At 39.8% G+C, this 18,074-nt stretch overlaps 1 protein-coding gene across 2 annotated transcripts in view; it reads left to right on the forward strand.

Annotated features, from left to right (window-relative positions):
* Positions 1 to 18,074, forward strand: part of LOC116050203 (receptor tyrosine-protein kinase erbB-4-like) — a 406,202-nt gene that overhangs the window by 284,093 nt on the left and 104,035 nt on the right. For both annotated transcript variants that reach the window (XM_031300194.2, XM_031300196.2), the window contains exons 11-13: positions 4,659 to 4,749; positions 7,193 to 7,392; positions 13,561 to 13,693. In XM_031300194.2, coding sequence (XP_031156054.1) covers positions 4,659 to 4,749; positions 7,193 to 7,392; positions 13,561 to 13,693 — 424 coding nt within the window. The remainder of the gene's footprint in view (positions 1 to 4,658; positions 4,750 to 7,192; positions 7,393 to 13,560; positions 13,694 to 18,074) is intronic.

An 18,074-nucleotide genomic window follows, 5' to 3' on the forward strand; every position in this document is an offset into this window, starting at 1 on the left:
GTTTCACCCAAAGAATGGGCGATCAACTCGTGCAATTTAGCACAAGTGCGTTTCTAACTGTTGTGGCTCGGAATGTAATCACCACAATAGGCATAAGCACTAAGCACTAAGCAATAAGCACTCTTAACATTTGCTTGTGATGTGGCTTCACAATGTAATTTGTCATGTGCATTGGTATGTCACTGATGTGGTTCTCAGCAGAACATGAACCGCTGCTAGGTGATCTTTTCACTTTGCTTTTTCCGCTCATTGACAGAAGTGAGAAGAAGGCGAGGGCCACTGAAAGATTAAGATTAGGTTTTATTTGTTTACACATGAGATAGCCTGTTATTCCGTGTTTTCTTGTTGTCATCAAATCCCATTTAAAGGATCCTTACTAAAAGTGAACGTACGCCCAAAAGCCAAAAATGGCGTACGGCCCAAAGATGTGCGTACGCACATCTTTAAGCAATGTTCCCTTTATAAATCACAGATTACCCACAAGAGTGCGTACGTGAATCAGCCTCTTATCCCGCCCTGTACACGCCCATTTTTAACCATAAATAGTCAATGCAAAGCACCTCATGAATGCTGATCAGTATGTTAATGACCCTGGCAGTTGTTCTTTCGTCATGCCGAATCATGATGACTGGCGGGGAAAAAAGCTAAAAACTTCTCAGACGTCCAAAACGGCAGGCATTACAGCACTCGGGGACAGCTTTGATATACCAGACATATATGATAAGATTTAACAGAACTATATATTATATAAAAACAAGCCTAAGCGATAAAGTTGAAGATTGTATATAGTATTTATATAAAACACTTAGCTGTTTGACATTTCCCTCCGGAAACATCCGCTTGCACCCAGAGTGGCGAGGACCTGTATTTGGACTGGGATGGCATGGGTCCGGCGCGATGCCCTCTCTACTGGACCCAATTCAGTACATAGATCCAAGAGCACAGCTTTAGGGAATTTAAATCGGCATATTAGCCAGTCATCGTCATGGTCCCTGAAGCCTCTTTTTCTCCTGATTGTTCCGTTGGCGTAGTCCTCCTGCAGGGCCAGCAGTGCCATTGTGCAGCATTACGCACGGGTTTACCGCAGACTTTATATGTTTACAACATATTGTGATTGTTAACACCTTGCCAAAATCACAGCATCAACTAGTGGTATCCCCAACCCCGAGATACAATTTGAAGACGAAAGTGTAATAGGCAAACACACTTTTCTTCATGCAGGTTTTATCACGAACAGTATTAAAGTTAGGACGGATAACGAGGACATTAAGGGTAACGATTGCGCGAGAGCTTAACGGCTGTATTTCCAGACTTTGACATTTGATGATATATGCACAGCATGAAAGACAGATATTTAGTTATTTACACTGTGTTCTGCAGTTATCTAATGGTAGGGTATTTAAATGCTCTCCTGTATTCCATGCAGTCGGGCCGTCTCATCCTCCTGCGATCCGTAGCGGACAATGTGACGGTGAGACAGCGCCAATTAAACATTAATAACAAATTTTCATGAAAGATTTGAGTTGGATTTTACAAGGTGTTTATGGTACAATTATCACTCAGTACAAGCCCAAATAACACTGCTGGATTTAATCTTCATGGTAACGTGGATGATATGGAGTGAGGAGTGTGCGATATGGAGTGTGCGTGAGGCATTAATACTTGAAAATATTAAGAGTAATCATTATTCCCACATTTACGTTCTGCAGTCAGTCAGTTCACCACCTCACCATATACGTCGCCAATTCCCATTGTCTCCAAAATGTGCGTACGCATGGGTCAGAGTTTGCGTGGAGGACCGCACATTCTCCCGTCAAGTTTGTTTTTTATAAATCACAACCTTTGCGTGGGAAGTGGCGTACGCACATTTTCAGCCCCGTTTTGTGCATACGCCACATTTATAAATGAGACCCCAGAACCAACAAAGCTGCGGTTAATCTTTCCATACAGTACTTTCTGACTTTCCAACCCAGTCTGCTTCACTCAACCCCGAGCCCATTCATTCTTACTGAAGATCTACTATAAATCCTTTACAACAGGTCACAAATACATAGTTTGGATTTAAGAGGCTCAGTAATTAATTAGTTAATTAATTAATTAGCTTTAATCAAAAAAATTACTCAAAAAGCAGTAAAGAGTGCACATTACGATTATTTTTAGATGAGGATTAATATACATTTGGTGCACCCTTGACTATTTAATGCATCAGGACGATTTATATATATATATTGACTAAAAAAGAACTACAGTGCCTGTGTTTATTGTAATGAAGGAACATGTCACCCAGGGCGACACCTTTGCTTAATGATGTGTTTTAAGTAGTTTTTGGACAACAGTTGATGTTGTGTGTTGTATGTAGTGTCAGGCTACACAAACAATACATGTCAATAGAAGCACGTCATTGTTGGTATTTGGTCCTTTAATGCAATTTCTGTATAATAAGAAAAATCAAGAATATCATCAGACTTTCTCTTTTACTCCAAAACAATAGCTTTACCATTGAGCACAAACAAGGATCTAGGATGCTTCATCATCAGCACCATCCCAGTTAACCTGTCCAAAGCCCTAACAGTAGGAACAATATTGTCCAGCTGCCGTTTTCACAGATTAAAAACAGGAAGACAGTTCAGTTGTTGTTTTTTTGTGCTAAAAGTAGACATTGAATTGATTAAGACAAATGTATTAAGATGAAATTAGAATTTCAGACACAGGGAACAGGCACTCCACATTTTTTTTCACATGAGCTATCAATGTTCATCACTAAACACTGCAGAAAATTCACACCATTTCCTCTTTTCTTTGTTTATTTATAGCTGTAGACATAGACACACACTACATTCACATTCACCGATTGAAGCATCTCATTAAGGCTCATTCTGTAGTGTTGACCACCATGTTGATGAATATTAGTCATGCCTACGCTGTGCCTTCTTCGGTCAAAGCCTCCTTTTTAAAATCATTTTACTGAGCAGTATCGAGTTGAGAAAAAATATGTTGTAAAGGTTTTATGAAAATGTAACTCTTAGCTGTGTATATTTATAAGTTCTCTAAATGCACACGGTCTGCAGAGAATCTGTACCTGCCTTATATAAGCATAGCATATGTGAGCTATTAGCCCAGTATTACATTAGCACAGGCAAGTGTGCAGCAGGCAGCAGCTTGTTACCTTTATTAGGAGGCACCCGCATCCCCCGATAGAGCACTATGATGGAGCTGTGAGGTGCTTCAGCGCTGTAGGTTTTGTCATTAAGACGATTAGTGCCGACAAGTACAACACTAACGATTCTATAGCGCTGCTGCTTCTGGGCTAAGAGGCCCTAACTACACACCATTAGGTCAGGAACAGGGATGCAATAAAAACATGGACACATATCAAAACTACTGTTATCTTTTACAAACAACCATTTTCCTGCAATCAATTTTAGGATTCTGTATAAATATCAAATACTTCATGATGGAATCCCATTACTGTTCTATCATAATGGAAGGTGTTATTATACCAATGTTGTATTTTCTCTGGGAAAAGGGAGAAAAGAGTAAATAATAAAAAGTTAAACTTATATTATACAGAGAAGCATTGTGTTAAAAAATAATAATATTGAAACATTTTCTTTTCGTGTCCACGTTTGGATATTACTCTTGTGCTCTTGCAGAAGAATAAGTATAGCTCTAGTGTAAGGATATGTATCAAATTCAGCTCATGTCCATTTGCAGGAGCCCTGGTAGGTAATTCTTCACAATTACCTGACTTTTTTTCTTCCCCTTAATTCTTCATAAAACACTCTTAATAAGCATTCACTGAGACCCTACCTCCCTCCACCATCCCTTCCTTTTTTGGATGAACAGAAATTCACATGCATCCATTGGGATGAAAAACACACAGTTTAATATAATGGAGTCAAAACCGTTCATTGATTGGAGAATACACCACCTTGCCCATCATACCTACAAGGTTTTTTCTCACCATCCACCACCACCACCTCCTTCTCTTCCTTCTTTATGAGGAAGGCAATACAACAGCACCCTGTGGCCTATGTTTTTTCCTTTAATGCTAAAGTAATTTGTAGCATTTGTCTTTGTTGTTATAGTTACCTGGACGTCCCTTAATTCCAACTTCTTCCTCCTCATCTCTTACCTTTACTCCTCTACCTGTATATTTCCTGAGTCTCACAGCCTCATCCAACTGTTTTGTTGGTGCTCTTGTCTTGGCTTAGGGATTGTACCCCTTTACCGTTTCTCTACTAAATATTTCATATATCTAAATCCATTATTGAAAACCCTAGCCACAGCCATCCTCTCAGCTATTCATTTAATATTTTAAATGATTCAAGAGTAGAGAAGCAGATAAAGGAAATGCAAAAAAATTATTGATAAATCAACTTTGCACTCGTTTTAGCTGGCACCAAACTCCCCTGTGGAGTTGCTGTGCCTATGAAGTTTTTGTGGCGTAGAAGTGCCTGGCTGGTTTGAGATGAGACTCAGGTGGTGTGGTCCTGGAATGTTGCTAATTCTAGAGAGATGCCAACTCTCCCTACTCATTTTATTCTTGTCACTGTGTGAAATAGAGGATATGATAGACAGCTGATATTAGTCTGTCAGTACTGGTGACTCAATACAGTATAACATGTGTGCCTGTGTGTGTCTGTGTCCCCATTTAGGCTTTTTGAACATCCAGTCTTGGCCTGACAACATGACAGACCTGAGTGTTTTCTCCAACCTTGCAACTATCGGGGGAAGAGCACTGTACAGGTACACACCTGAGAACATAATAGCTTTGCTGTGATTAGATATGTTTTTAGACTATGAGTGTAATTTACTGTATATCATAGCTGTGTCAACACTGCCTCAATTAGAGCTTAGCACTTAGAAAGAAAAGGCAAGCTGGTAATAAATATATGGGTTTAGTTTGTAGCGAAAAAGTAGCAATGTAGCAAAACATGAATTTTCTTTAAAACTAGAGCTCTTTGGGGAATTAATAAAAGGGTAAATTCATTGGTGATTGGATTTGTCAAATGTAATACTGTACACCTTCTCACTAAATCAGTGACTATGTAATTAGATCTGTACATGATTTAAGGTTCCCTTGTGGAGTTTCCTTGTAAATAAACATTGAACATGTTTACATTCAGTATTACGCCCCAAAACGTATTGTGTGTATCCTTGAGGTGCATTTGCTTCTTTAGAAAAACATTTGCAAAGCCGATTCTTTCAACCTGGTTACTAGTTGGCACTCTTCTTCTACTTTCCCTTCATTGACACATCAGTGGAATTGTGTTTATATTAACACGTAAAGTAAAAACATGCTACCATAAGGTAGTGCAGAGTTTGTGACATGCTGTGAAACTTCCATTGTTGCACTCTTCAACACTCAAAACAAGATAAAGGATTGAAGAGCGTAGCGTCCTCCCAAATTGCTAAAATAATTGCATCTAGCAGTAGATTTTAAGTAGTTTGATTTATATATTCAAATCATTTAAATGCAAATTAAAAGTAAATGTGGTTTGGTTGGATACGCTTCTATAGTCATTAAGTCAGTAAGAAATTGGTACCAAAGAATTGGTTGGTGCCTGAAACATTTTTGTGATAGTTTTGTTTTGACATCTAAGACGCCAACTTCTTGTTGTTTTTACCCAGCTGATGGAATATAATTATTTATCATTTAGTTTTTAGTGATTTTTCCAAAGGTGCTCTAAAATTTATTGTGACATTTATATGGAAACAAAGTGAGTGTGTGTACAGCTGATGGCAAAGTGTGGACTGTAGGATGTAGTGCGTCTTGGTGTGTGTGTCTGAATGTGTGCATGAGGATGTGTGTGCATGCACCTGTGTGTCATGCACCTGCAGATGGAAACAGCAGGCTGCAGTACAAATTACAGCCTGCCACCCACCCTGAGCCCATGCTTGATCCTGCATACTATCTGATTGCACCCCACTGGCCTCCTGTCATTTTTAACCTGTGAAAGTGGGGCGTACGGTGACTGGTGGGGGGCATTGAAGAATAAAAGGAAGAAAGAGAGGCTTGAGGGTAGAATGATGAAAAGAAAGCTGTTGAAGATATCTTGTTGCAGCAGCATATAGCAAAATGCAGCAACAAAGAAAAAATATGAAATAAGAATTAAGCAGATGCAGTGTATTAACTGAAGTTTGAAGTTTTTTAATCTACACACTGTATTATTGTTAAGTGATGATACTGTGGTGTAATAATTGTACACACAGACGACCACGTGGAGATTGGTCTTACTCCAGTGGTGTGGCTTAATGGTCATGTGTCTTCAACAAGACCACTTGGAATGTTGCTACTTGTTTTTCCCACTTTAGTACTAGTATTTGTTATGTTTGAATGTTTACTTTAACATACTGAAAGTATGTTTTCCACTGAGCAGTTGCACCCTCCTAAATGTTCTGTTTGGATTTTGTACTACAATCCAGTACATTTGCATTCAAATGACTCTGTGGCTTGCAGCATAAAGTGCAACATAGAGGCTGGCAGCACTAGATGCACACTGAGGTAAAAGTGAAGAAAAATAATAATAATAATAATAATAAAATATATATATATATATATATATATATATTAGAATATATATTAGATATAGATTACATTTGTATTTATATATCATTCAAAATTCAAGGAAGTATATTCCAGAATTGAATTGCACCATCAGACCAGCCTGCTGTCAAATGCAAGTTATACTTTTCAAGTGCAAATTATTGAACAATATAAACAAAGAAGCTTCATGTGCCATGTGTCTGTTGCAATGTTACCGTCTTGCACTAATCATGTCCCATATGAATGACAGTAAATACATAAGCCCCTTTTCTGCTTTAGTGTTTTCAATTCAGTGGAAATGTTGAGCGCTAATCAAGACTTGTCAAGTTTAGGTGTAGGATGCATGTGTAAGTGTTTTGAATTTTTTTTGTATTATTTAATCGTGAACACAATCTTACTTTAAGGATATAAGGCCATCTGCAAGAGAATACAACCTTCAACGATTACGTGATTCTGTGATAACATGACCAAAAAAAGGAACTGATTCAGCCGTCAAAACCTGTGAAATAAATCCATGTTCTCTGCCTCTTTCCTTTCCACTCCCTGTTATACCTCATCCCTTCTCTTCCGGCTCCTCTCATCTTCCTCCCCCTCCTTGCTGGCTCTCTCCTCCTCTCACCTTTACCCATTCTTCTCTCTCAGTGGGATCTCCCTGCTGGTGTTAAAGCAGCAGGTCATCTCATCACTGCAGCTCCAGTCGCTGAGAGAGATTAGCGCCGGGAATGTCCACATTGCAGAGAACAGCCAGCTTTGCTACTACAACACTGTCAACTGGACAAGACTGTTCCGTGCTGCAAATCAGAAGGTTCTTATCCGCAACAACCAAAGCCCACAGAAATGCTGTAAGTTCATACAAAAACCATCACAAACATCAAAAACTAAAATCCCAAGGTGTTCCTGTACCAAAACAGAAGTGGAGGTCCATCAAAATAGGTTGCCTTGCTTCGCTGTGGCTCAGGGACCTGGCACATACCATTTAATTGCAATGCTGTTGCGTTAATTTAATAATGCAAACAAACTGTGTATCAAGACACATTTGCCCAAAGCTGTAACTGTAAAATAGATAACAAATACAGTAATAATTCCCAATCCCAATACATTTAGAAAAAACACCTCTGTTGTTGAGCTCCAACAAAACAAACAGACTTCACATTATGCTCATTTTCAGGTTTATAATTGTATTTAGAGGTTGTACCAGAATAGGTTTATGTGGTTTAATTTTCAGAAAACACCATATATTTGTTGTACTGCACATTGCTGCAGCTCCGCTTTTCACCCTGTGTGTTGAGCTCCAGAGTGAGACATCTTACTTCTGTACTATCTTTGTTGGGAGTCGCACATGCGCATTAAGTACTGCTAGCTTATCAGTTGCAGAGTATGAGGGCGTGCCACGCTAGCAGCTAGGCGAGCATTATAACGTGTGTTACAAAGTGACGCACGTTCGTCACAGAAGTAAATGCTGGACTACAACAGAGCTGTTTGGAGCAGTTTGTGAACAGTGTTTTCTCTGGAAGATGGTACGCGTTACAAAGTAACCCATTACAGTACTAACTTTAGTAACAGTAGTAACTTTTTTCGGGTAAAAAGTAGTGTAAAGCGCTGCTACTGAAAATGTGGTAACGAAACGTAGTTCCTTTTTCAATTCGGCGCAACGTTACTTTTCCCAGGGACAGATTTGACAGCGACGCTGCCTTCTCACAAGCTCCACACGGTATGTGACAGAGGCTGGTAGCAGAGCAATCATGGCAAGCCAGAAGCAGCCAAAGCTAACTTTTGAGAGCGTTTTAAGCTTTGTGGCTTTTTGCTGGACGGCGCTCTGAGCTAGGCAGACACAAAGCTGACAACCTCACAGATAGATGTGGTGGAGATGGCCTCATACATAAACGCAGCGGACCGCTGTGGACTTGTGTCGGTTGCACGGACACTCAAGGATTTCCAGAAAAGATGCTGCATGTGTCTACGACAATGCACGGACCATCGTGGCTACGCGACCGGTACAAGTCGATACAGACATTACACTAACTAACACCGTGTAACGCCGATGACCTGCCAATGTGCATTCAACCCGCACTGGACTCGTTCATAATGAATCAGCCGTCACTCTGTGAGTAGAGAATCCAGTCTGCAGTGGAGTTCAGACGCTTCACTGATAAACCAGATAATAATAATAATCAAAGATAGTTTTTGTATAATTAACTTATTATATAATTAACTTAGCCAGAGACACCTGCTTTTAAAAGTAACGTAAAAGTAACAAGTAACATAAAGGGGTTCCATAGGGGGTAACTAAGTTAAGTAATAGATTACTTTTTTAAGAAGTAACGAGTAATGAGCAAACACTACTTTTTAAAAGTCACTTCCCCAACACTGCTAATTAACCAACAGAACCATTCAGAGAAGAAATTAAATTAGTCAAATATCTGAGATGATGAGACAAAAAATGTGTCTAAAAATGGAAGAGCTTTTATTATATCAGTGCCACAAGTTTTAAGGCATTATTCATTTATGTATAATGTTCATTAATGAGCCAGTATTTGCATTATTGAGTTGGCCCCTTTTTCGCTGTTCATGTGTTCACTTCCCCTGGGCAGTTCCTTAGTGTTGGGGGCACACACACACACACACACACACACACACACACACACACACACACACACACCCTCTCTCTATCTCTGTCCCTCTCTCTGTCTCTCTTCAGTGACTTTGAAGACTTGGGTGAGACTCAAGAGTCACACACTGCTCTCCTTGACATGGCTCTGCATGTGTGCATCTGAGTGTGTATGTGTGTGTCCACACTTGACTGAGCCTAGCAGGGACTGGAAAAGGGCAGGTCTCGCAGCAAAGACAGAGTCTGCATGTGGCCATTTATTCAGTGTGTGTGTGTGTGTGTGTGTGTGTGTGTGTGTGTGTGTACGGTAGTTGTAGTGATGTAGAAACATCATTTGGTAATTAGAGAAACCTGAAACCAAGACAACCAGTTTTCACAGTAGCACTTTCTATAAGCTACTTAGTGCTGTAGCGTTAGCTAACACAACTAAGAATATACTAATGTTTGTGCTATCACATGTTTTTTGTGAAATCATACTTTAAACAAGATTACAAAATGGTTCCCCTGGTCTGTTCATAGCCTCATTCATCCAGGTAGCACAAGGTCAAGTCAAATGAACCACTGGATTGACGTAGGGTTGAAAACATTTCAAAGCTCTTCTAGGAAGTTTCATCATTAGTTGTCAAACAAGTTGAATTTCTGCTCACCCATTAAGGCCAAAAAAGTTTGGCTGGTCATTTATAAACTCAAGAGTTTTTGCAGTTTGCTGTGGATCTGATTGCAATTGATGTTGTCTTGACAGGGTGGTCTTCAAACCGCCCGTCTTTGCTTTGGATGAAAATTACTCTCAAATAATCTTTTAAACTCTTCACTGTGCATTAAGCTGCTCAATTTTTTTTAAATTTAGCTATAATTTGACAGTCAGAGCTCAGTTGAAGACAGTATTATCATATACATCAGTATTACCAATTTCTTTAAATTTTGACTGAAACAATTGCTACAGCGCAAACTTAAAGGGTTATCAGTAGTATAACTATCGCACAAGTGATCATATTGAGTCAATATCTGTTATATGGATGGATGGATCTGTTTGTTATTAACCATGGTGTGCAAACAAGACAGTCAGACATGTTTGAATGTTGTTGCCCTTAGAAAAGAAGGATCCGCTCGCTTTGGTTCAAATCAAGCATTAAATGTTAGAGACAATCTTTCAGCTACTGGAACTTCATTAGGGCACATATTTGACCAAATGGAATCCCACAGCTTATGATGGAGTCCTTTAACTTACTGCTGAGTGATGGCTCAGAGTCATTAGCAGTAAAATGTCAGAGACATTAGAGAAATGTGTTTTGTTTCCTTCACACACTTCTTCAAAATGTCAGATTTTGGGATAGCAAAGTGCACTTTTATTTTTAGCCACATAAGTGCTATCTGCAGAATAAACCTAACCCAGAGAGTGCTGTTTCGTAACCATACATTTTCTCAGCAATGTCTTAAATCCTGCAAAAATGCACACACATGGTAAGCTTAAATTATTATTTATTTTTTTTGGCTGATTAGAGCTCTTCTCAGGACTTGGGTGGGTGTGTGAAAACCGAAGTAAGTGACATCTTCCTGACTCTCCTGTTAGCTCTGCCCCATATTTTGGGGCAGGACAAATTACACCTTTATCATTCATATTAGTATCTTCACACTTAGCAGATGTCTAATGAATGTCAGAATGACTGAAAACACCTTTAAGTTAATTGAACTTACCCTTAGGAAGACCATTGCTAAGTGTCATAAGAATAGACCTTTATGCAAACAGTAGAGAGTATTCTTATTTAGTCCATATAAAGTATCCTCCATAGATCGTAGCCATCGTTAATGTTGTAAGTAACACCAATGCTTTTCCTACTTTGACAAGTCAAAGTCTGCTGTAAAAAAGGCTTATTGAAAACAACAGGTGCCTTATATTATCCCAATACAAGGGGATACAACTTGGAGCAGAATTTTTGTAAAGAATCTGCAAGAAATACTGGAAGCAAATATAGTCCACTTTCAAAATAAAAGATGTGATCACATTTTGGCGAATCAGTGGTGCTCTTGTAAATGCAGATATGTAATTGATAGCATCACTGGACTCAAAGGGTCTAATGATGACTCCATACTAGCAAATAATTGCATTTTGAGTTTTCAAGGATTTCTATTATTATTTTAAACCAAGAACCTATCTCCTTGTTACATGTTGTTGGCCTTGTCAAAGGTTTCTTAAACATCCAAGACTGATTTTATATTTTTTAAGTGATGTTTTATTCAAACTATTTACGCCTAAGTACACATAAGTCATAGTCAAATATTATCAATGTCATTGTATCGCCACATGTATCACAGGGACAAGGATCATTTCCTCAGCTGCCTGCCATCCCTCTAGCTTTTTCAGTAGCTGCCCTGCTTTGCTTGTAATGCTTGCTTTGAAACAAGAAAAGGATGCAGGAAACTGAAGGCAACACTTGAGTTCCAATTCCACCTCTCACAACAACCCTTTGAATATTAACAGGTTGACAGGTGTTTCTTTATTACTTTCTTTCTTTGTTTCTTTCTTTCTCTGTCTCATAATCATTATTATAGCATGTTCTCCTGTCTCCCACGGGACTCCAAAAAGCACCTGACAGCTCGGCCCCATGGGCTTTTGTTTTCCACCCATTACAGAAACATCTGACGTTGGTATCTTTTTGATCTTGCAAGTGCTGTATAGTTAAAAATCCATCCAACCTCTTCCCGTGTTTTATTTCCTTTTTTTAGCACCCATCATTCCTCTCTCTCCTCATCTTTCCCTCTGCCTGGTCAGTTTACCTACGGCACTGGAAGCCCGACAGAGGTGGTTTTGTATCTTGTGAAAGGCAGCGCTTTCATCCTCTTCCCTCAAAGGCAACACTTGATTTCTATTTTCTGTATCTGCATCCTTTTGTCTTATTAAAGAAATATGAATTGAAGCATTTTGAAAATGGCTATGGCTGACCCTGGGGCATAGCCCCTGGCTTACATGTGGCCAGGACCTCAAAAACAGCAGGGGCCTCTTTGTAACCATGTTCATAGCTATGGAGAAGAAAAGAGAAGAGAAGAGAAGAGAAGAGAAGAGAAGAGAAGAGAAGAGAAAAGTCTGTTTTAAAATCCACCGACAAGGGGGAAATAATGTTAGAAGCAGATTGAATGATAAAAGTTCCCAGTGTATCTGCAGTGCTGCCACCATGTTACTTCAACACTCTCATTTTGTCATTCTAATACTCTCAGATGTAGCAACCTTTGTAGGAATAAGTGCTGAAGGGGGACAAGAGAGAGAGCGAGAGAGAGAGAGAGAGAGAGAGAAGCGATTCAGACACAAGAAAATAATGGAATAGAGTAGATGTGATGGCCTAGATCTGTTGGTACTGTTGATACTAAACAGCGAGGCAGATAGAGAGAGAGAAGCGCAACTACTGTTTACTGTGAATGGACACTTTGAATGCTTTGTAAATCAAAGGCGGCTTTTATAATGTCTTTACATGACTATTTCAAACAGTGGGGAAAAGAATACTTGTTTGTACTGTTTATGTGCAGCTATGGATTTGTGTGTTGAAAGCAGATACTGATGTTTTTGGATTTAAGCCAATCCAAAATATTTAGTTAGGAATATTGAATATCTATATATATTTGAGCCTTTTGACACCAAGAATTATGAGTAGAGCTGAAAGGTTGGGTTTAAACCCTTCAAATATATCCAGACTATAAAGTTCCAGGGATTTTTATTTTTATTTATTTTTCTTTTTTTTTTAATCTGCATGGCATCTGCAGGTGCTTTCTGCTGTAGGTCCCACTAGTGCTCTGTCACTGCTGGCTCAGTAGTTTTATAATGAAGCAGGACAGCTCTCTCCTTTGCTAGCACCACAGTGAGCCATATCACAAAGTACTGTACACACACAACGCATTAATAGACAATTTATATAAATACAAAACATACAGTATATACACTCACATTGGACGGCCATTACTGTCCTTGACTGAAATGAGCTAATTAATGTAATGTTTTGTTAATGTTTAACAGATTTCTTCACAAAATAGAAATAGCCTAATCCTTCAGCACGTCTTTGAACCCTGCACCTATTTCTCTGTCTTGCTGCCATTACTCTTGCCATTGTTTCAGAGAGTCGTCTCCACAAAAACACACCTTTTATAGACCACCTCAAATTAACAGTTGCTCTCTGGAGGCGGAGAAATCTTATGAAAAAATGAACCCTTGCAAATTGTATATGCTTTAGTACATCTAGCCCTGTGCCTTTTCATAAATAATGTGACTATATGGAGTGATTTTATATCCAGCTATATGGGGCAAATTAGGGTTTACTCTCTGCATCTGCGCTGAGTCATGAAAACACGACTGCATTCTACACAGATGTAATCCTTTGTTGTTTTACTCTCTTTTGTATATGTTTGCATTGAGCAGCCAAGGCGCGGATGGTGTGTGACCCGCTGTGTTCAGACGCAGGGTGTTGGGGTCCTGGCCCAGACCAATGCCTCTCCTGCAGATACTTCAGCCGTGGACGAACCTGTGTGGATACCTGCAACCTTTATGAAGGGTGAGTTATGAATTTGCATGCATATATACTCCTGAGTGGTAGATTACATAGTGTGTTGTCCTCTTAATGTCCTTAGAGGTCCTAATTACATTTAAGGTTTGCCCAAATTGTAAAAAGAAGTTGTACACCTCTTAAATTAACCACTGTCCTCATTTTTTAAACATACACACAAACACAGATGACAAGGGCCGTCACCCCAAATACCTTCTTTGGGCACGAAAAATGCATTTCACATTGCCCCTCTGACACAAACAGACAAAAACAGGCCAATTTCATTTATGTTGTCACAAGTGAAGCATCCTCAACACGATATCACTGCAACAACACTTCTTTTTTTTTAAGATTATTTTTTCAGGCATTTTAGGCCTTTATTTCCATAGGACAGATGAAGACATGAAAAGGGGAACGACATGCAGCAAAGGGCTCCAGGTTGGAGTCGAACCCGCAACCGCTGTGTCGAGGAGCAAACCTCTATATATGTGTGCCTGCTCTACCAACTGAGCTAACCCGGCCACATCACTGCAACACTCAACATGACACCATCGGGTCGATAATAAATAAGGTCAACAGGTTCAACGCCCTCCCTCCCATTCCCTATGCAACACAATGGATGGTCAATCACAGACCCTTCAGTAGAAAGTGTTTGTGTGCCTTGTAAAGTGATGGTTGTGGTTGGAGCAAACTGTGTATGCATCATCTCACCCAGCAATCCAATACAGACAATATGTGTGGCACTACTGTATGTCAATGCCAAGAAAAAATCATATGGACTCTAGCTGCACAAACCCAGTCAAACATCAACTTTTCGGCCAGGAAACCTTCTGTCAGTTTAGTTTCAGCTTCTTTAGCTTCTGATCATATTGATCACTTTTCCTGGTTCATTGTCTGCGGAAGTAGCTGTTTGAATTTAGCTAAAATTACATTACAGTGCACGTCACTTTTACAAATCATGTTTTTCCTTTTTATGTTATTGACAAATCACATTATGTGAAATGCTTATCACTTAAAATATATAATGAAATAACTATTACTAGAAAAGTCACCATATAAAGCATAAAGTGCTTTACAAAAGATAAATTAAATGTAAGTTGTAAATTGTAATTCTGAATTGTAAGTTTAGTTTTAAAAAAAACGAGATCATGGCAATGGATAATAAAAGCTGAAGTCATTTACAGGTTTCCACTAAAAGAAAAGGTACATCGGATTAATCTGTTTTTTAACCTATTTTCTGTTCCAATACATTAATAGTTTGTTGTTTTTCCTCCTGAAAGACGAAACTATTAAGCACAGTTGGTTATAAACAGGATCCTCTGCTGGTGGTATTTTAAAGTAAGATATTTTTGAAATACTATATACAGTAAAAACATATGAACAAAAGAAAATGAAATGAAAAATATACAAAATAATAAGCACTAGGTTTTGCTGGTTGCTCTACAGTATAGGAATCCTGATGGAAAATGCTTGCTCCTTATTGATCTTAGGTCTCTGATAACAAACAGGCAGGACACTCCTCAGAGTTTGAATCAGAATCAGCTTTACTGGCCAAGTAAGTGTGAAAACATACAAGGAATTTGACTCCGGCTTTTTACATACACAGAAATAGACATACGTCTAAAAACAAAGACAACAAAGCTGGACATGGTAAACATACACATTTGACTACTATGTACAGATATAAGTATGTATATAAAAAAGTGGTTTGTAAATTCACTAAAGTAACTTTGCTTTTCAAGTAATCCCCGTCATCATACTTTCGTACAACAACGTGCAGGTTACCAGTGCAGGAAAGATCAAACTGATTCCTATATTAAGTACTTGACAGAACCCCTGCAGGAGTGAAGCAGCAGTGAAATGTGGTCCACTGATCAAATCAAGAACAAATATATAAACATGAATCAACTCATCCTATTCACCTATGAATACGAGAGGTGGAATTTAAAATAATCTTCAGTTTTTTGGAAGACCTGCTGCGTAACCTGCTCATCATAACTTAAATTTCAGTTCAAGAACCCCCCAAGGCTCTTTGTTACAGGCTTTAAGTCGGCAGTCATTTTGAAGTTTACTAAAGATATTATTGAAGAGCTGTAGGGGGAAAACAACAATTAAAGATGTGGTGGGAACTCTTGGTTCTATTTCATATAGGCTTTGCCCTCTAAGAGCTGTTGCTATTGGGTTTATCCCTCGCGCATGCGCAGTCATGAAGATTTCTTTCATGCCCTTGTGCCCTGCACAGGCCTCTTTTACATCCGCAGTTACTGTATATCACAGCTGCGAGACCAGAGCTCTGCTCCCAATTTTTCTTCAGCAAGCAGTATGAAGACTTCCAAGTCCAGTGGTGTTTGCCTTTGTACCGGCTGTCGGACTGTCTACATCCTGCCTACGGATATCCACACGAGCTGTGAGGCGTGCCTCGGCCCCGTCCATGCCGGACTGGCACTTACCCCACAGGCCGCCTGCAAGTTTTGCGCCCGCCTGCCGACAGAGGAACTGAAGCAACGGGCAGAGCTGTCCACGGTGCTGAAAGTGTTGAAACACTTTGCTCGCGTAGTGGCGGACAGACATGTAGTGATAAGAACAGACAACATGACAGCGGCGGCGTACATCAACTGTCAAGCCGGTGTGCGCTCAAAAGGTGCGGCTCTTTCGAAACAGCAGCTGTCTCACTGGCTGTGTGAAGCTATCACCCAAGCCTATAGCGCGGAGGGAGTGGAACCCCCTCAGGGCATCCAGGCACACTCTACAAGAACACTATCAGCGTCCGCAGCCCTCATCATAGGTATGACGGTGGCCGACACCTGCGCAGCAGCATCCTGGGCATCCCCGTGCCCATGCATTCGTGATGTGTCCGAGTCCTCCATTACTCACTCGGTCTTATCCGCACTTGACGGCAGATGATACACTGTTAGATCTGGTTTGCTGCTTCTCCATCCTCCTGCACTTGTGTAATTGTGATATTACTTTTTTATTATTGTGAAGCACCTTCAAAATCCACGACATGGGCCTTACGGTCAGTAACAGGCCAATCATGGTGGTGGCAGGTTTTTTAACAAAATAATATGTTTTTTGATACATTAAAACCTGTTCAGTGTGAGTAGAAAGAGGAACTAGTCTGTTCTGCTTGTGGACTTTTGTGTCGCAGGTGGCATTGACTACGTCAGCTACGCCCCTGATCCAATAGCAACAGCTCTTAGAGGGCGAAGCCTATACGAAATAGAATGATAGTTACGTATTGTAACTCCAGATTCTATGAGTATAGGCATAGCCCTCTAAGATCCAGGCTACCTGCTTCACTAACATTGGCTGAAGAAAAGTGCTGATGTTGGGAGCAGATCTCTGGTCTTGCAGCTGTGATATACGGATGTAAGGCCTGTGCAGAGCACAAGGGCGCGAAAGAAATCTGCACGACTGCACATGCGCGAGGGATGAACCCAATAGCAACAGCTCTTAGAGGGCTATGCCTATACTCATAGAATCTGGAGTTACAATACGTAACTATCGTTTAAAAGGCACGCCTGCAGAGTTTCAAAACAACAGGGGGCCCTTGACTTTAAAAGGAAGTATAGCTTGATGCTATCCTGTCATTACAAAACGATGACAACTCCGGCTCCCCAGTGAGTGTTACTAATAACATTTTAGATTTCTTTTTTTGCCTTGCAGAGTTGCTGAAAAGATGCTTTTAAGTTCAGAGTTCTTATTTGATAACAAAACCTTTGGTGGCCACATTGGAGAGGAATCAGGAGAACCAGAAGGTGCCGTTAGGGCAGGGGGGCTAGGCGTGTCACTGCGTGTCACAGTCACTGCTTGCGCACGGGGCCACGCCCTGCCTACCTGTCCACCTGCACGTCAGCACCACCCACCCTGTTAGCGTTACCAGCACATCATCTACCAATAAGAAGCTTTACAGAATGCAACCCCAACCCTCATGAGTCATACTTTAAATATGTCATCATTGTGTGTGCATTTATTTGGTATTTGCTCAGCATTTCTTTGTCTAATCCAATCTTCAAGTTGCCCTGTAGCTCAAGTTTTTGTTACAGCACCTATATTCACCTATTATTTTGTAGTAGAAGGGCAGGAAATCTACCTTAACAAGGATAGCATGATAATTTGCAGAACTTAATTAATATCATGCATCATGCATGACAAAATATTGGAGGACAAAAGGACTTGAGGACTAAGTTTAATATACACTGCTTGCTTTTAGTCATTTGGTGACTTATATGTTTAAAATGTAACAGCAGTTTCAGTTTGTGTGAATTTAACCTCTGGTTCAGTTAAAATGTATTTACACACTGTCAGACAGCAGCACAACGACGAGGAGCTTGAATTGCCTTACACATTAAATGATGTGTAAATGGTTGTTGAAAATGTGTACAAAGTC

This window comes from Sander lucioperca, chromosome 8 (assembly GCF_008315115.2).
Source record: "Sander lucioperca isolate FBNREF2018 chromosome 8, SLUC_FBN_1.2, whole genome shotgun sequence".
NCBI lineage: Eukaryota > Metazoa > Chordata > Actinopteri > Perciformes > Percidae > Sander > Sander lucioperca.